Below are 19,698 nucleotides of genomic sequence, written 5' to 3'. Positions count from 1 at the left end.
GCCCCTCTCTGCAGCCCTGGACGTCGCCGCTGAGCTCCGGAAGGGGACCGAAGCGGCAGCTCTAGTGTGACGTTTCCTTTCTTCCTGGCGCCTCGCTGCGGATTTAAATAGCACTCAGCTCTCCCGGCGTGCTTCCCAGCCCTAGCACCGAGAGGTCAGGCTGGCGCGCCAAGGGAACGTCCTGGGACACACGCGACAGCAGCGCAAGTCCCGCCGCGGGAGGAACACGGTGGGGGCGGGGCCGCGCGAGCGCCCCACCGCGCACGCGCCGTGAGCGGCTCGGGGGCGGGGCTACGGCGAAGGCGGAGCCCGGGCGCGCGGGAAGGGCCTGCCGGGCCGGCCCCCCTCGGCCTCCGCCGCGCGTCATGGCCCTGTCGGTGCCCAGCTACTCGCCCAGTTTCAAAAGGCCGCCCGAGACACTCCGGCTCCGACGGAAAAGGGGTCGGAGCCTCGGCGCCACCTCGGCGCCCGCGGAGCGGCCCGAGCCGGCCACCCGCCGCGCCGCCCGAGCGGCCGGGCTGCCCCTCCGCCCGTTCCCGGCGGCGGGCAGAGGCGACGGCGGCAGCGGCCCGGCCGGGGCCCGAAGGAACCCCTTCGCCCGCTTGGACAACCGGCCGCGGGGCGCCGCCGAGCCTCCTGAGGGCCCGCCCCGCGGCCAGCAGGAGGCGCCGGGACCGGTGAGTGTCCTCGCGCCTGGGAACCGAGGGGCTCTCATAACAGTCCGGGGGTCGATTCGGCCGTGAAGTAGGGTTGACGGGCTCTCGCGTCCCGAGAGGGAAATGGGCGCCAAGTTGAAGCCTCCCGGGGGTGGGGGGCGGCGTGAAGTGCGCTCCGCGAGCGGCCGCGGGGCGTGCGGGGCCGGCTGGTCCCGAGGAGCGGACCCTGCATCTCCCGCGCCCCCGTCCGGTGCCCGGCCTGCGGAGCCTGGGCGGCCGCCGTCGGATGAAAAGGGTGAGAGGTCAGTGGGCAGGTGGCTCCGAGTCGTCCTTGAGCCACCCGGGGAAGGCCCCCGTTTGAGGGGAAGAATACAGGAAGGACCCACTTCCCTGCGGCATTCAGTGCCTCCCTTCTCCCGCCCTCCAAATTATTCTGGGTTTGGAGGAATGGTAAGGATTCATCACGGGGTCAGAATTTACCCCGTGAATGATTTGTCTTACTCCCAAACCTTTTGGATCTTTTGAGTTGAGATTATTGAGTTATCAGTTGTGCAGACCACCTGCCTTCTTCCCCGTGCATTTTGATGGTTAAAGTTCAGACACAAAGCTGAAGTAACACACTCCACACTGATTTGGGCCCCTGTGAATTCCTGGGCTTATTGAGAAACTTGTACGCCAGGTGAAGCTCTGCAGGTTTAAAGCGAACTCCAGCATCATTTAGAATTTAAAAGGAACATTTTTTTCACCTCAGTTTTTAGATTCTAATCAAGAAAATGATTTGCCCTGGGAAGAGAAGGTTCCTGAAAGAACAGCCATTATTGAATTACACCAGGTAATACTTTTGAAATGTCATTAGAATGTGTATTTTTATAAATTCAGACTGCTGAGAAGCGTTTTACTTGGAAAATCGTTTACCAGAGAGCCCTGTGTGATCATTTCTACTAGACTTGAAAGGACGGCTGGCATCAGCCTTGGTAAAGGACTTTGTATGTAGTAGTAATAGTTTATCATGGCACCAGTGCTAAAGCAGGTGTAGAGGGGAGGTTTCTTTTTCATTCTTTGATAGGTAGTGACAAGTCCAACACATCACTCAGAACCAGTGCCTCCAGGCTTATCCCACCCTGAATCTTAAAACCAAATCCCCAGATTAGTTCCACAGCTGGTGGCATATCACTGAACCTCCGTCCTCCCCTCTCAACACCACACACTCCACTCGACTCCATTCCTCAGCTACTTCCTTGGTGATAGTTTGTCCAGAGGGGAGCAGGCTAGAAGAGTTCCCCCAAGACCCAGTCTCCTTTCCTTGCAAGTAAATGGCCTTCAGGTCCCTTGGAAATAGTCCCCCTTCCCTATTATTTTTAAATAACATCACTTAAAAGAATCATTGTAATATGGAGAATAGTGACTTGACAGCAGACAGTTGGGGAGGAATTTTTGAGGTCAGCAAATGCTTCTTAAATCAGCCTTAGAGGCCAGGTTACCTGCAAGGAGGAGCTTAGCCCTGGTTCCAGAGTTTTGGAAGCTAAAAAGTGCTTTTGAAAAAATGCTTGGAAGATTTATGCTTTGACAGCAGTATCAATAGCTGATTTCTTTTTTAATTATTATCATGAAAATAGTATTTCTCTTGTGACTAAACTATGTAGAACTATAATAAAAGGTGAAAACTGCCTTTCCAACACTACCACCACCTCCCACAGCAACAAATTTCCACTTTCCAGAGATAACATCACTGTTAATGGTTTAGTGTACCTCTTTCTGGATGTTTTCACAGTATGTAATTAATTTTCAGTGTTATTTATTGTACAGTTCATACCATTTTGAGATTTCAGTAATCATGAGCATGTTTAGTAAATGACGTCTGTAGATTTTTTAAGGGTTTTTTTCCTTGGTACTCTACTAATTTTTGTGTTCTTTGTTTTCTAAAAGACTCCTCCTGTATCATTCTCTGAATCTGATGTTCCACCCTCAGAAAGTACTGAGTTACCTGTGGACTGGAGCGTTAAAACACGACTCCTTTTCACCTCTTCTCAACCCTTTACCTGGGCAGATCACTTGAAAGCCCAGGAAGAGGCTCAAGGTATCATCCAGCATTGCAGGGCAACAGAAGTTACTTTGCCTCAAAGTATACAGGTAATCCTGTGAGAAAATAGCTATGCTTTAAAGTAACAAATGAAATATAAAAAGTACTTCTCTGCAAATGGTCAGCAATATTTCCTTCCATTAAGTTTTTCTTTGGACATTTAAAGACACAGAGGCGTGGGAAATTTTTTTATTTTCCAAATGCTGCATTCATATACTTTTTAAAATCATACTGAGTAACTGTCCGTTAAACTTACAGACCTGTCCTGAGAATTACTCATTGTTGCAGGCAAGAATTGTCTGAACTAAACTATTCTTTTTAAGGCCTTTTGTGAAAAAAAATAGAAGGAAATGAAAAGCAATTGAGGAATAGAATTGCCAAGACAGATTTTACTGGTTTCCTCATATAATGTATACTGTGTTTTTTAAATGCGCTAACTCTTACCCACTTGGGCGACAGTCTGTTGTAAATTTAGTAGAGATAATGAGTTCTAGAAAGGCTTTCAAGAGTGTAATTACCATTACTTTCAAGGAGCTCATCAACTCAAATTAAGTTAAAAGAGATTATCTTGGTTACCTCTTTTTTAATCAATAGATCCTGGTGATTTGTGATTATCAGTTTTTTACTGGCTACTTTTGAAAGAGTTTTGAGGCAAAGGAGTTGAATATAGTGTTACCTACACACACACAACCCTGCCCCGGTGGTAAAAAATGATCGTCATTGTTCTCAAGGATGGTAGAGACAGGCGAATGTTCCTGTCTATGTCCAGGTGTCCTTTCTGATATGTGAGTTAACAGACTGTAATTGCTGGCAAGGAAGGTTTTCACAAACAATAATAAACTACACTTTAGCCTCTGTAACTGTTATTAACACTTTCTTACAGAAGAATAAATGTTTGGTATATTCAGTGTGTTTTTAATTAAACTCTGTGTTTCTAATGGGGCAAAAACTGTCCAATATCATCTTTGGATTTTAGGATCCCAAACTCTCCACTGAGCTCCGCTGTGCTTTCCAGCAGAGCCTCATCTATTGGCTCCACCCTGCCTTGTCTTGGCTACCATTGTTCCCTCGTATCGGAGCTGACAGAAAAATGGCTGGAAAGACAACTCCATGGTCAAATGATGAGACCCTGCAACACATGTTAATGAGTGACTGGTAAGATGAATAAAAATCTGTGAATCCCATAGTGAATTTTCATTTTAGGAGTATTCTTTCCTCATTTATGATGTGTAATTGGGCATTAGTAGATGGATTTCTCTGTCCTTCTGAATTATTTTATTAAAATGTTAATGATTAACTGCTGGAGAAGACTCTTGAGAGTCTGTTGAACAGCACAGAGATCAAACCAGTCAATCCTAAAGGAAATCAACCCTGAATATTCATGGGATGGACTAGTACTGAAGCTCCAGTACTTCGGCCACCTGATGCTGAGAGCCGGCTCATTGGCAAAGACCCTGATGCTGGGAAAGACTGAAGGCATAAGAAGGGAGCAGCAGAGGATGAATTGGTTAGATAGCATCGCTGACTCAATGGATGTGAATTTGAGTAAACTCCTGAAGATAGTGAAGGACAGGGCAACCTGGCATGCATAGTCCATGGGGTCACAGAGTCAGACATGACTTAGCGACTGTAAAACAACAGCCATGACTGGCAATTGAAACTGATTTAAATTGTTTACTTTCGGGGAATTCCTTGGCAGTCCACTGGTTAGGACTCATAGCCCAAGTTCAGTCCTGGTCAGGGAACTGAAATCCTGCATTTTCTGTGGTGCAGGCCACTCCCCACCAAAATTTCTTTTTCTTAAATTGTTTACTTGTTTAGCTCTTATTCACTCCTTTTTTTTCCCCTCTGGCTGCATTGCAAGGCTTGTGGGATCTTAGTTCCCCAACCAGGGTTAGAACCCATGCACCCTGCAGTGGAAGCAAGGAGTACTAACCACTAGGCTGACAGGGAATTCCCAGCTCTTATTCTCTCTTTATGTAGTTATGGAATGTATATAAGTGTTTGATGAATATATAGAGACATAATTCTTTAATGTTACTTCTTGTTAATGGCTGTGTCCCTTCTCATCAGTAGAAGCTGCTTATTAAATGTCAGCAACCTGATATCAGCTGTTTTGTCTCAAGAAAAAATGGCAAGCATTTAAATGTTAAACGCTACTTGTTAAAATATTTAGAATTCATCAGTGAGTCCCATGACCAATTTCAGTCCTTTAAAAAGCCAAGTTCTATGTCATGGGAAAAATTCAGACCATTACCTGTAATCATTGTGTTTAAAATCAGGTGAGGATCAAGTGATATAAAAATTTTCGACATTGAGTTGACATTTTAATAATGCCTAAAGAAAAATATTTTTCTTCATAGGTCTGTGAGCTTTACTTCTCTATATAACCTGCTGAAGACAAAACTTTGCCCCTATTTCTACGTTTGTACCTATCAATTTACTATCCTGTTCCGTGCAGCAGGATTAGCAGGAGATGATGTTATCACGGCTCTCATATCTCCTACAACTAGAGGTATAAGAGAAGCTATGAAAAACGAAGGTAAAACTATACCTTTAAAGTGAAAATACCAAACTGTATAGTAAACACCTTAAAAGTTAAAATTTGAACTGTCTTCTAACAGTTGAATTATCTTTTACCACTTTTATTTTGTTACTTTAAGAATTACTTCATTTCTTCACTTCTTTTGATTTTTTTTTCTTAGCATTGAATTGTCATCCATTGTACATAGCTTTAAGTTACATTCCCTTCTCTAGTCTCTAAACATATGTCAAGCTGGAAAGTCCCAATCTGAATATACTCCCATAGAATTTCTTTTATAGTACAAATTATCTACACTCTTCTAATAACTTGATTTTTAAACTTTGTCAACACGCTAGTAGATCATGAAGTCTGTTCAGTGGGCTTATTCAATGCACTTTTTAAAAAAAAAATGAAATAGAGTAGTATATACTTGATGAAAAATTACGAAGTGTAGTAAGAATATGTACTGTCCTGAACCATTTGTTTCAAGGAGATATATGTGTGTTGTGAGCTGCTGTCAAGAAAGCATAGAAAACACTGCTTTAAAGATCAAGTGTAGAAACTCATTTTCAAATACTCTCTACAAGTCAACAAGACTGTTAAATTCTTTCAGAGTATATTAAATAAAACAGTTACATTTTTCTTTTCTCATGTAGGTATTGAGTTTTCTCTGCCTTTAATAAAAGAAAATGGCCATGAGAAGAGGAAAGCATCTGGAACAGGCTTGGGACACAGGGAGTATGTGATTAAGATAACCTTTTACATCATCCATGTGACTTACAGATTCAGTGTAAAGGAAACAGCTTTATGAAATGTGAACCCTAACTAACTGTAGCAATGTCCTAGGGAGCAAGCTGTCAGTGATGAGGATGAAGAAGAAAGTTTTTCCTGGCTGGAAGAGATGGGTGTGCAAGATAAAATTAAAAAACCAGACGTACTTTCTATCAAGCTGTATCCTTTCAGTTACTGTTAACTCGAATTGATTTTCATTGAATTCAGTTAGTGAGCAATGTAATTTTTTTGTCTGTTTTTTGGATAAGGATGTAGAATCTTAGTTCTCTGATCAGGGATTGAACCTATGCCCCCTGCAGTGGAAGGTCAAAGTTCTAACCGCTGGACTGCAGGGAATTCTCTTGAGCAATGTAATATTGACTGGTAGTTTTCTTTTACTATAATCTTAAATTATCCTTAAGATCATATTCAAACTGATTTCCCACATGACATTAAAAAGCAAACCCTTAAGAGCAGTAAAACAAAAATTAAAGTTTAAGTAAAAATTCTCCATTTTAGTTAAATTTGGGGAGGGGAATGGAATGGAGTTTTGACCAGAGAAGAATTTTGTTTTTCCCAGGAATTAATTTCTAGCAAATTCAGATGGTCATAAAGAAATGATTTTGCTTATTGGGATGCCTTATAATTGCAAGGGCTCCCCTGGTGGCTCAGATGGTCAAGAATATGCCTGTAGTCAGGAGACTTGGGTTCAATCCCTGGGTCAGGAAGATTCCCTTGGAGAAGGAGATGGCCACCCACTCTAATACTCTTGCCTGGTGAATCCCATGGACAGCGTAGCTGGCAGGCTACAGTCCATGGGGTCGCAAAGAGTCAGACCTGACTGAGCAGCTAACACTTTAACTTCACTTTCATGGTTGCAGTGAAGAGAATTAGCAAGAGCATTTCATTTGGAGTAGGGAAAAGGGTTCCTGGTGAGTCATAAGATAACCACTGTTACTGTTTGTATGGGATTTGCATTTGTAATTTCCTTGATTGTCATGTTCAGGCGTAAAGAGATACGTGAAGTACAAATGGATCACAGACCAGAGTCTGTTGTGTTGGTGAAGGGAATGAATACCTTTACACTGCTGAATTTTTTGATCAACTGTAAGAGTTTAATTGCTACCTCAGGTCCACAGGCAGGACTTCCACCAACCCTCTTATCTCCAGTAGCTTTCCGAGGTGCCACAATGCAAATGCTTAAGGTAATAAAAAGGAAAGAAATTCTGTACTGATTGCCATCACCTAACTTCTAAAGACATATTTTCCCCTTTTTTGATAGGATAAATTCTTGGTTGTTTTAATAGCTCAACTTCTGTACAGGGGCTTTCCTGGTAGCTCAGTGGTAAAGAATCTGCCTGCAATGCAGGAGACACGGGTTTCAATCCTTGGGTGAGGAAGATCCCCTGGAGGAGGAAATGGCAACCCACTACAGTATTCTTGCCTGAAGAATCCCATGGACAGAGGAGCCTGGAGGGGTCGTAAAGAGTCAGACACAACTGAGTGACTAAACCACAACTCTTTTACATGGTGCACATTTTCTTTCCTGCGAGTAAAAAAATTCCTTGATATAAAGTTGTTTAAAAGGAATTGTATGAACTATAATAATTATTTGAAATGTTGTATTTGAATTGTTGCCATAGGAAAAGTTGCTTAATTTCATCTTTCTGAACCGCTGAAAGAACAGAGCCAAGAATGTTAGGTTCAATTACATTGTTGTTGTTTAGTCACTAAGTTGTGTCCAGCTCTTTGTGACCTCGTGGACTGTAGCCTCACCAAGCTCCTCTTTCCATGGGATTTTTCCAGGTAAGTATACTGAAGTTGGTTGCCATTTCCTTCTCCAGGGGATCTTCCCAACCTAGGGATCTAACCGACATCTGCCTTGGCAGGTGCACTGAGCCATGGGGTAAGCCCCGTGTTCAAATTATAGGAGGTCTCAAAAACTGGATCATGGTTAAGTGAAAAGAATCTCTCTCCATATTGTTGAAGAATTACACATGCAGTTTTGCTTTGAATTACATGGTGAATGTAACAGCAACAGAATCTTAATTTTCATTTTCCTAATATTATGCATTGAATGTGCATTAATAAATCACAAAGGATACCATTACTAGAAGTTATTTTCCCTAGAACTGGTACTTCCATTGACAATCTCATAATTTGGAGGAGATAATGCTGGAAGCTGAGAATTTCTGAACAGGTTTACTCACGAAACTTTCTTGTGGTGGACCTTATGAACTACTTTTGTTCCCTGTTAAAGAGAGGAATGCCCAAATGAGAAGTTATTGATCACATTTTTAGCTGGGGACAAAAGCTTGAGAGATGGTACCATAACTTTCTTTAAAATTTTCTTGAAGGCTCGAAGTGTGAATGTGAAGACACAAGCTCTTTCTGGATACAGAGATCAGTTTAGCTTGGAGATTACAGGCCCCATTATGCCTCATTCTCTACACTCTGTGACGATGCTACTCCAGTCTTCACAGAATGGGTCGTTTTCTGCAGGACTGTATACACATGAGCCAACTGCTGTATTTAATATCTGCCCACCAAAGGATAAAGTCCTGGATAAGGTAAGTAGACAGCTGGTAAACATTTAGTTGTAGTCTTCTCAAACTACGTAAAAGTGAAAGTCGCTCAGTCGTGTCTGACTCCTTGTGACCCCATGGACTATACAGTCCATGGAATTTTCCAGGCCAGAATACTGGAGTAGGTAGCCTTTCCCTTCTCCAGGGGATCTTCCCAACCCAGGGATCGAACCCAGGTCTCCTGTGTTGCAGGCGGATTCTTTACCACCTGAGCTATCCCTCAAACTACATGGATGGAAGAAATCAGTCATTTGTGATGAGCCAAACTGGTGTTCTAAGTTATTAAACTGTACTAATTAATTAGCAAGAGGAAGGGAAAAATGACTTTTTAAAGTTTTTTTGAGAAGATAAAGTCTATGAATTCACGCTGTTGTAGGAAACATTTACTAAAGAACTTCCCTAACAAAAGGCACGTTATTTTCGTTGTCCTTTCGGATACAGAACTGAATAGTACCTGATTCCTTTTATAAATTATTATTGGAAGAGTAATAATTTTGGATGTTATCTAACCCCCATGCCTTTTTTCTAAGTTTTTCTTAGATGCAAGGGGGAAGAGCTACTTGGTAAGTTTCAGGTGATACAGACGTTTCTAGATATGTATCCACACTTTTTAAAAACAAGTATATTTGCCTTTAATTTTGAACATGTAGATTTTTATTTATGAGACCTTTTAAACTTTTTATCTGTTTGCCAGACTTATAAAAATAACCGAAATTAGTATTTGGGGATGCTGTCATTGTGTAGAAATTCTCAGGGTGAGCTTCTATTGATCATGATAAATTTGCCTTTATAATCATGCATGAGGCATCTGTGAAAGATCCCATGGTAATTTAAAAAACTCATCAGTGTTTAGACTCATGCTTTTTACTGATTCCTCACAAATTTTCACAGGAGGCTGTTCACGAGGAGCTTGCCAACTGTGGATTGCACCCTACAACTCTGGACCACCTTTGTCAAACACCGATACTGGGAAAATTGTCCTTACGGCATGTGGAAATGAGGGACTACATTTATAATTGGAGATCCTGAACACCAAAGTAAGCCTAAAAGGAATCTGTGAGGAAAAAAGCCTTCTAGCAAGGAAATTCAAGATTCTTATACCTTTGGCTTTTAAAGTTCACTTTGGAAGTTACCCAAATGTTTACAAGTATTAACCTTTCACAGTAACTTTTTATTACATGCACTAAGCATAAAAGTAGGATTAAGGTTTTAAAATCAGTATTTTTACTTTTGATTGGCTATTCAGATATGAAGATAAAACTTTTTTTTAAAATTTGAATGAAAATTCTACATCCATTAATCCAATTATATACTGGGTAGAAAAATGAGTGTTTCATTGCAAATGGAAATTGAGGCTTAGTATCAATTATCTTGAGACATTGTGAGTTAACAGCATCAGGGCAAAATAGTTGACTGAGGAGACAGCTTATCTACTGAGCTGATTGATGGTGCTTCCACCTCAGTTGTTTTCCTGTTTATAATTCCTCTGTTCTCAAATACTTGTTTTAATGCATGTTCATTCCGATTAGGGTATTTTGTATTCCATATAGAATAGGGTCAAGAGTTGTGAAGTTCGCTCAGCTGTCATGACAAAGCAGTATTTAATATGTTCTTGTAGGTTATTTGTGTGTGTATATACATATATAATTCAAATTTTCTTAAATAAAAGTGCTTAGAAATCAAAAGCATTGGGTAAAGAAGTAACAGCAGTGAAGGAGTATGTGTTCACTTTGTAATCCAGAAAATAAAACACCACATTTATTCCAGAGAAGTTTATATTTGGGCCTTAAGCTTTTGAAAATAAAGTTTAGAGACATAGCATATGAATACCACTGTAATACACATGAAATATTCTATCAGACCCTAAAAATTAACATAAACTTAAACTTTCTCATAGTCAACAAAATAGTGGCTGGGTGCCAATTTTATTAGATAAGTTGGTTACAGCATTTTAATTATCATTTTACGTCTATCTAGGTGTAGCTGAAATTCAAAATGCACATCAAAGTAAAACTATATCACAACTCAATGCCATACTAAATGTACTTGGCCTCTGCAGTAAAATTCTAGTCAGACTTCATTTTGACTCCCTTCTCATTCATGGCCCAAGTGGCTTTGACAGAAACGCAGGACTTAGTGCTGATCATCACACAACATACCACTGTCTTTTTTTTTTTTATAACCTCTACAAAATTTGGAAGGGGAGGTGGTGGCATTAGCCCTGTGGAACAGATCTTGCTTAACTCAATAACACTGGCCCAGTATCTGTCCAGCAGAACCCATTGTGAACTAGTACAAGGTGCACAGCCCTTCACTGATTACAGGCAAGTGTTACAGCAGCCTAGCCATAAGGAAGGGGAGTTACATCATAGTACAAAATACAGTATAAAAGCGTTATTTTTAACATTCCACACTGAAGATTACGGATGCCTTCAAACAATCGTTTGGATGTTAGCCACTTAAACAAATACATCACTAAGGTAAACAATATAAACATACCAAAACCCTGTATGGTTAAATACAATTTCCATGGTACAAAAATCAAAGCCTGGAGATGTTTGTACAGATTGCTTTTTTACACAATGTCTTAAATTGCCAAATATTTACAACATTAAAGAGGAAATACATTTTGATGCAGAGTAAAATTATCTGAAATGATTAATATAAAACCTCAATCTATCTACGTGAGGCACTCCTGAAGCAAGTGGCATTAGCCATGAGGTCCTTTGGTACAAGGCCCATTGCTTGAAGAACCACAGTAGCTGCTGTGGCTTTAGCATGCTTCTTATTAGGGCTGGCAAAGCTGGGCTGGTAAGCGCTTCCATTTATCAATACCTATTCAAGAAAAACATACAATTGGGCTGGTAAGGGCTTCCATTTCTCAATACCTATTCAAGAAAAACATACAATAAGAACAGCATCAAACTTTAATATCTATTAGCTTTGTATTTTTTTCACTAAATGCTAGAAAAATAACTTACAAAGATATAAAACCCATACTATGTGAGTCAAATTAATCTCAACCCCAAAAGAAGCAAATCATTTGGGAAAACAGACTGCAAATTTAAGAGCAGGTCTCCAAATTGAAGGGAAAGAAAAACTCTGATTAAAAACTACTTAATTCCCCACGTTCCACTAGAAAAGGTCAACAAATTGTTCACCAGATTGTGCCCGCATCTTTCCCTCCAATATTGAAAAAATAGGGAAGCATACTTAAATGTTTAAAACTTCTACCACTCTACCCACACATATTCACACTCCCAGCCCACAAACATTAACCCTGTGATCACAGAATGCTGATCCCTCACCCTCTAACATTAAGTTATCAAATTAATCGATGTATACAATTAATGCAAAAATTCATATTTACCCTAAAGAGAAAATGTTTGCGATGGTCAGGGCCACTATCATGGACCAAGAGAAATTCAGGTGGTTGCCACCTTCTCTTATTACAGATTTCCATCAAGGCAGACACAGGATGTTTGCCTGAAGAGAAAAAAATAAACAATTATCTCCACAGCTGTGGCAACAAATTATGAATTGAAGGGGAGGGTGGGACAAGAGGAATTCAAAATCGTACTCTCACCTGATAGATCTTTCATTGCAGCAGAGAAGTTTCCAGACCTCTTTTGTGCTCTTTCTCCTACTGCAACAAGACCTTTAAAAAAAAAAAAAAATCAAGGATCACTGAATAAATTTCAAAACATTTAAAATTATAATATGGCAAAACAACTACTCCCTCTGTAGGAAACTTAATCTCAATCCATGCCCTCAAATAAAATATTCAACAGACACTCCCTACTCTAGATTTCTATATAAATCTGTTTTGACATTTCTATACATATATCCAAACTTCGTTTATCTTATTGGAAGCTGTATAAAAATGTTCAGAAAAAACAATATGTGAATACATATATAAATTGCCATAATTAACAACCACTCTAGATCTGTTTAAAAACTAGTGGCAAAAAAAAAAAAGTGGCTATTTGCAAATGATTTCTGAAGGTTTCTCATCCCTTAAAAAATGATGCTCAGTTTAAGTATGCTCCCCCAAATTCAAGGATTTTAGGCCAAAACAAAGAGGTAAAACTGAAAAAGGCTCTCCATTTCTTTTTCCAGCAAACAAGCCCTTTCTGACTTTAAATGTGAGATGTACTCAAGATGCCAGCCTCGGCCTCCCTTTCCAAAAGGGGCTTAGCTATATTACTATCTAAAATCAATGCTTTCCATTTAGCCTAGGGAGAATTCTTCACAAACTCTGCCACTATGCTTTCCCAAAACTAGGCCATGCTGCACAATTCCGAAGGACTATTCCCTAGAATTATGCAATGTACCCACAGATGCTTTCTACCAATAAACTACCCTCTGTTAACAAAGAATCTATTCAACTTGTATAAAAGCAGTACAATGTCAGTGTGACATTCAATTTCTCTTTGTAAATTAATGTTTGCACTAGTACTACATGATAGGATTGTGTTATTTCTAGCCTATTTTTGAGTAACAATATTACAATAAATTCACTCCAATATGGAACAAAATGCCAACATAATTATCTTTTGGATGACAATGTAGAGATTCTGATACAGAACATTTTTATTTCTATTTTCTTTTTCACAAAACACTTTTTAAAATATATAATTTGGTCAGAGCCAGTTGGTTTCCAAATTCATTAGCATGACAATTTAACTGCATTAAATAACCTCAACTTAAACTATCTGATCACGAAGATAAGAAAAATAAATTTCAGTTTTAAATTTTCCAGTTTTTAAAAATCTGGTTTAAACAACATCTCATTTAGGTGGCAGCCCCACATGATTCTACAATGGACATTATTCCAAGTATAAAAATGCAGTGTTAAAGAGGTAACACTTGTCAGCAGGTGGTCTATTCTCCAGCCTCAACACTCAATTACTGAGTTTGATAAAAAGGGACATGCAAAAGGGTTTACAAAGTGAGGACTAAACAGAACTCGAATAGGAAATGAGAAGAATAATGTGGAATAAAAATCTTAGAAATAATAAATTCTAGAAACAGAATAAATCCTAGCAGCATATGTTCCCTGTCAAAAGAACAAAAAAAGGAAATCCTACTTTCTAAATATGAAATCTAATTAAAAACCTAATCATGTATTACACGTAACAAAGGCTGCCTTTTACCCTCAAATTAGTGTCTCCACCTATTATGTCTACCAAGCTTTCAAAATAGGTTAAACATTTTTTTCCTAACTCTGCATATGTAAAGTGCCTCCAGTTCAGGGTCACAGACATCAGAAGAGTTTATGAATTTATAATAGTAATGAAACCGTAAATGTTAAAGGAGGTATAATAAGCATTCTACAAAAAAAAAAAATCAATCTTACCTTTTCGATCTGTCTTAAAATCAACTAGGATAGGTTCCTTATTTCCTTCTTTGTTTTTTCCTAATCCTTCTCCTTCTTTCCAGCCCATTTTTCTCATCAAAACGGCTCCCATCCCTCCAGTTACTGGGGCTGCTCTTAAGAACTGATCCTATCCAAAGAAAGAAAGGTAAAATATCCCCATTTTACAGTTAGAATTTGACTACAAACTCAGTGTAACTTTTTAAAGAAAGAAAGCTTACTTTACTTCTAGATCTGTTATAGCAATTAAATGCTTCTATACTTATATACATACTGTAGTGTGTATGTTCTAATTATTTTCACATAAACAGCAGTATTTTAAAAGTCAAATAAGTCAAATGGCAGTTTTAGAACAGTGGCCCTTGTGCCCCCCTCCAAAAAAAAAAAAAAAAAAATAGAACACTCCTGTTTTCGTCCACTATTTAGGTTCACTGGTATCTCTTCTTAGCTTGCAAAATAAAAAGAAGGCAATGTTAAAACAGTCAATAATATTAATTGTCCCAGGTGTACCTAGTTAATGAATAAAGCCCAGCAATCATTTAGAAATAGTTTGAACACTGAAGAATCATACTGTTATCATCCAAAGCTTTTTCCCAAATTCTACCGTAAGTATAAATATTTTACTTAGAAAATCCCTATGAAGCAAAAAGATAACACATACAATACCCTGTAATTAAACCAAACTGAATTTGAATTCTTTTAAAACCTAGCTTGATGTTAAAAGACTTTTAAAAAACTCCTTAAACGTTTACATACCTAGGCCTCGGTAGCAGCAGTGTTGTGAATAGTAGGGCTGGCACTGACCGGGGCAAGAAGACAGCTACAAGGATTTGGCCCTGAAACAAGTTTCCATACAGAGGGGTGAAAGTTCACAGGTTATTCTGTGAACAATCATCTCTCTTGTATCCAACCCACTGAACCATAATTTCCATCAAAGCAGCAAACCACTTAATGTCATAAGATGCACAACACTATATACATTAGCATGGTCAACAGTCAATTGTTTTCACACATTAAGAAGTAAGTGATGCCTCTTTTTAAAGGCATCTGAATGAATGCCTTTTTAAAGGCAACGACTGAATTCTGTTGATCTTTATGATCATTTTTTAAAGATTTAAAATATAATCTCCAAATCATGTCTTGTTTCCCCTTGTTATTAAGTATTTTACATTTACATTCTCTAGCAAATGTCAGCAAAAGTCATTTAACTTATCAACAGAGGGAGTCAAAAATTTTGGTAGCTCTGGACACAGTATAATCACTTCCTTTACTGATAAGTTACTACTAAATTTTTAATTTTGGTTTTACACAGTAGTAAAACTGTATACTTTCTTTTTTTCCCCCAGCTATTTAATTACAAGCTGGGGAGAAAACACGCCAATGGTATGACATGCCAATGGTATCTGACTAGACATTAAGTTCAACAAGGTGCTCTGATGGAAGGAGGCAGCTGTGGAGGTAAAAACATAGCCCTGGTTCAGTTCCTTATGTGGTGCAGGCCATGCAGTGTTGATGTATAGAGAGAAAAGTTAGCTGATGCTTGGGTACCAACTGCCTTGTTTCTACACACCTAGGATGACTTTTACTTACTTTCAGGTTCATCCGCCCCTCTTTTCCAGGAAACACTCCTAAAAAAAAGGGCAACTGTGCAGAGTATAACACAAATCCCCAAATAACGCAGGTTTCCGATTCTGTTTCCGTTCTCTAGTATCTTCAAATGTTTCTTTATACCAGGGTGTATATACAGTTCAACAAAAAGCTAACTAATCTAGTAAGACTACAATAGTAAACAATATTCATCAGGGCATGTCCAAATCATTTCAGAAAATAAAGGTTCTTTCAAATCAATAACCATTCGAATTTTTTCTTACTACTAATAAAACTCATTCCTTTTCAACCAAGAGTATACTGCAGCAAACTAAACAAGAATATAGAGAATGCTGGCATTCCCTGTAGTCCTCAACATTAAGAGCGTGTTGCCCTACAGCAAGGCAAGGAACACCATATGAATGAACATTTGAAAAAGTTTTCTAAATGAAACAAGTAGTTTGTGATATTTGACCACAAACATGAATATTATAGTTGCCTAATGACTCTGTCCATGTTTTTGCTCATTTTCCTGAGTAAAATGTTCCTGCCTTAATTGATATTAGCAGCATGTATTTTTCAGCAACACACAAATAGAAGTTTCCTGAAAGCACCTTCTGAAATTATTCAAAAATTTGGTGTGAGGAATGAACACATCTTTATCTTGTGATAACTTATCAAATATGATTTACAGCTACATTTTAAATGATGTAAATTATTTAAAATCTGCCAACTGTCTACAAGGACTAGCAATCAAAAAGAAAAAGGAAAGTTTATGAGGAACCCAATTTAATCATTTTTAAAAGTTATGTGATGTTTAGAAGTCTTTAGCAATATATATGTATCAGAACTTCAATGTACAAATGAAAACCAGCACTTTGCAATGGAATCACATTCTTAATTTTCTACCTAGTAATGTTCATGACTATTTAATTATGTGCCTAAACACACACAAAAGCTTCAAGTCTAACTTTCTGAAACATGGAGTATTCAGCTTCACCATTAGATAGTATTAAATTAAAATTGTTAAAGAAATGTATGTACATTTATAATTATTCCCAATGAGATGAAAGCCATTTTTCAAGCACTACATGAATCACTTTCATATTTTAAATACTGTAACTAGTCCAAAATTAATTTTGCTAATTTTCTTTTTCCAACACCAACCCCTAGTAAACTACATTCATTTTTTAACCAATCTGACTATGTACTCACAGTATATCATACATAATTAGTGTAACTATTCTGCCACTCCAAAAAAGGGGGGCAGGCAAAGTAAAGGTATGCTTCATATTAATTTGTTAATAAGATCACCAGAGATAATGCTATCAAAATTGAAAAATGTTATGAGATTAAAAGGTCCAAAGCAACCAAAAATCTGATTTTTCAGAAAAAACCAGCTCATTCACTGGCACTCAGCAGTTTTCTATTACCCATGACATTACATCGATCACCACCCCACGAGGCAGTTAAGAAGGCACTTGGAAACTGAAATTCCAAGTAATTACTTGCCACGATCACAACAGGAGTCAGGAGTACAGCACGATTAAGAAACCTTCCCAATCCGTTAGACCAGGCAGCCTCCCTGTTTCAGCACTGCTATGCTGCCAGTACTCCTGAAACAAAGTTCCCCATCACCCATCCAACCAAGCCACATCCCTTCGCCAGAACCCGTTTCTTCAGAAAGCCCTTGGTAACCACCTAAGACTCCCCCAACAATGAGGCAGCCGTAGGTGGAGTTCACACGTCTCACTGCAGGAATCTGAAACCAGGAGCACCTACATCTTCACAGCACGAGGCGTCCGTCCTCTCCCTTGCATTTACGTCTTACATATCCTGTTTTTTCACAGAATCAGTAGTTCTCAAACTGAACCTGTGGATCACCAGAGGCCACCAGGGCCTAAATGGTGGTCCACAGATAGTATTCTCCACCCCCATCCCACCCAATTTCGCCACCCTTCAGCACCACCCACCCAACACTTCAGCCATCCTCCCCCATCCTTCTAGTCCCCTGGCAAGATCACCACATGCAGTGCTAACAGGGGGGCCTCCCAACCACTTGCTGTAACCAAGAGCTGATAACCACATGGACCTGGGGCTGGAGATCACAACAGGAATGAGGACTAGGGGCCAAGTGGGCGCTTACAGGAGGGCACGGGCACTAAGGAAGGGGGAAAGAAGGGCAAAGGAATAAATGAATGGAAAACCAAGTGGCAGAAGGTTCTTGGGGGCAGTGATTCACCAAAAATGAACCTGTAATAAAGTATCCCATGATGAGAAAAAATCTGAGAACCACTGCTTTGAAATCATAAGATCAGTTGTCCAACAGGAACTGTAGAGTATTTTGAACAGCAGCTGAGATACACTGTTAACATTCAAAACAGTTTAAAAACCACCCCCACAAAACCCAGGAGCAGCAGGATATAAACTGAGTGGCTCTTGAGCCGTATTTATACATTAGCCATTGTCTCAGGGATCAATCCATCTTCAGTGTCCATCCTGGAGTATATACACACAGCAAATTTACTCATGAACTTTAGTTAAATTCACTGGCTTCTTTGTGCATTTTTAATAAAACATTTTCTTAAAAATTTTAACTTTGTACATGGACACTTTTGTATGTGCATATGTTGTGTACCTTTTTAATCCAGGCTTGGGCACCAGTATTGGCCAACTGTTCTTGTGTCAAAACCTGTACTCCTGTACTTCCTGTGAACTGGCCGGGAATAGAGTTCAGCTGAGCCCAGGCATCAATCTGAAGAAAAAAAGCCTCAATTAAGTAAAATTACTTCTCTAGTTAAAATGCCACTGGTATTAATTCTCTAAATGAAATGGTTTATTTGGTTCCCAAAGACTAAATAACAGACTTAAATATTTAACTTGAAATATATATATATACTGAATTTACATATATCTTTAAAACTGTTTTCTTAAACATTCCAAAGCAGCTCAATAACTGTTCAGTGGATCCCATTAATAACAACAAAATTTAAAATATATATCTAACAACTGAAAAGCATGGCTATGATACTTATTCTTCAAAATATCACAGATACATGAACATATACAGAAAATTGTTCACATGGTCAAGAATCCTCGCGCTCCTTACACATCTCATAAATGCATGATAATAAATGTTGATAGCCTCAATTTTTAATTACTTTCTCGAAGTGTTATAAATCAAGAATCAATTCAAGATACATGCTTAAAACATAATATAGGAAACTGGTCCCTCAAACACTATGATGGTTAAAGAATTAGTTGTCGTTCATTCAAAGTCTATTTACTGAACACCTGGAACTGTCAGGCAGTATTTTCTATTTGTCTGAACATGTACTTACTGTCCCCATGTATTTACCATAGAAAGAGATGTATGGAGCAGCTGTCCACTGTTAAAAACACGGACTGAATTCAGACTGTCTAGGTTCAGATCCCAGTTCCCGACTAATTTTGTGACCTTGGGCCTCACTTAGCCACTCTTTCTAAATGCAAACTCAAATGTCTCACAAGACTATTTTGGGCACTTAGCTACTATTTTTATATATCTGATTACAAACTCTATGAGGGCAGGTAATTTTTTCTATTTTTATTCTCTCAAATAGTTCTGCCCCATAGTACATGACATTTACTGAATAATCAAGCCCCAAATCACTTTCACTTAAAGAAAGCTTGCTATACAAATGATTTTCAAAGACCTACATGTCACCAGCATGCCACAGTTTACTTATGTCACAACCCCCTAGTTAGTGAAATATCATTTAGACATTAAAACCACTACATACCCGTTCCCCTAAGTGAAATATCATTTAGACATTAAAACCACTACATACCCGTTCCTGAGCACGATTTAACATGCTCATAGCTTCAAGGTCAAATGCATTCTCGCTGAGTCTTTTCTGAGCAAGTGCCCGTTCACTCATTGCTGTAGAGATGTCCACAGGCTAAGGAAGAAAACATAGATAATTATCTCAAATAACCAAAGACTCCCTACATTGTGAAAAATGCTCACATCTTTAGTTGCTTCATGTCAAAAACAAAAGTGTTATATAGAATTCTGTACATACAAATATATAAAAATGTGTATATATATAATTTTGTAAAGCAGGGAGAAGACTCTA

At 38.9% G+C, this 19,698-nt stretch overlaps 2 protein-coding genes across 14 annotated transcripts in view; one reads left to right on the top strand and one right to left on the bottom strand.

Moving 5' to 3' along the window:
- Positions 1 to 304: 304 nt before the first annotated feature.
- On the top strand, positions 305 to 14,260 carry DONSON (DNA replication fork stabilization factor DONSON). Of its 3 annotated transcripts, none has more exons than XM_081572921.1 (11): positions 305 to 677; positions 1,408 to 1,488; positions 2,583 to 2,786; positions 3,755 to 3,891; positions 5,100 to 5,278; positions 5,917 to 5,998; positions 6,107 to 6,211; positions 7,038 to 7,236; positions 8,389 to 8,601; positions 9,508 to 9,653; positions 14,059 to 14,260. In XM_081572921.1, the coding sequence occupies exons 1-10, from the start codon at positions 366 to 368 to the stop codon at positions 9,643 to 9,645; spliced, it is 1,650 nt and encodes a 549-aa protein (XP_081429047.1). In that variant the 5' UTR covers positions 305 to 365; the 3' UTR covers positions 9,646 to 9,653; positions 14,059 to 14,260. The 3 variants fall into 3 exon arrangements, with proteins under 3 accessions (XP_081429047.1, XP_081429046.1, XP_081429048.1); XM_081572920.1 differs by having other exon boundaries at positions 3,713 to 3,891; XM_081572922.1 differs by lacking the exon at positions 305 to 677 and adding an exon at positions 714 to 951 and having other exon boundaries at positions 3,713 to 3,891.
- Positions 10,374 to 19,698, bottom strand: part of SON (SON DNA and RNA binding protein) — a 31,052-nt gene continuing 21,727 nt past the window's right edge. For 2 of the 11 annotated variants that reach the window (XM_081572897.1, XM_081572899.1), the window contains 6 exons: positions 19,411 to 19,521; positions 18,219 to 18,335; positions 13,976 to 14,123; positions 12,203 to 12,274; positions 11,987 to 12,102; positions 10,374 to 11,504 (listed from right to left, as the gene is read on the bottom strand). In XM_081572897.1, coding sequence (XP_081429023.1) covers positions 11,445 to 11,504; positions 11,987 to 12,102; positions 12,203 to 12,274; positions 13,976 to 14,123; positions 18,219 to 18,335; positions 19,411 to 19,521 — 624 coding nt within the window. In that variant the 3' untranslated portion in view covers positions 10,374 to 11,444. Of the gene's footprint in view, positions 11,505 to 11,986; positions 12,103 to 12,202; positions 12,275 to 13,975; positions 14,124 to 14,749; positions 14,830 to 17,088; positions 18,336 to 19,410; positions 19,522 to 19,698 lie in introns of all 11 variants that reach the window. The other 9 variants (XR_014077655.1, XR_014077654.1, XR_014077653.1 and 6 more) reach the window with 9 other exon arrangements.

Source organism: Giraffa tippelskirchi, chromosome 2 (assembly GCF_054371585.1).
Source record: "Giraffa tippelskirchi isolate mGirTip1 chromosome 2, T2T-mGirTip1v1.2.pri, whole genome shotgun sequence".
NCBI classification, from domain to species: Eukaryota; Metazoa; Chordata; class Mammalia; order Artiodactyla; family Giraffidae; genus Giraffa; species Giraffa tippelskirchi.
The sequence above is the reverse complement of the archived record's forward strand: the minus strand, read 5'-3'. Positions and strand labels throughout refer to the sequence as shown.

Excerpts from the sequence above, each read along its gene's own strand:
- DONSON (XM_081572920.1), top strand. The coding sequence starts at position 366 with ATGGCCCTGTCGGTGCCCAGCTACTCGCCCAGTTTCAAAAGGCCGCCC. Across the intron at positions 678-1,407 it reads AGCAGGAGGCGCCGGGACCG|TTTTTAGATTCTAATCAAGA; the intron begins GTGAGTGTCCTC and ends TTTTCACCTCAG. Across the intron at positions 5,279-5,916 it reads AGAAGCTATGAAAAACGAAG|GTATTGAGTTTTCTCTGCCT; the intron begins GTAAAACTATAC and ends TTTCTCATGTAG.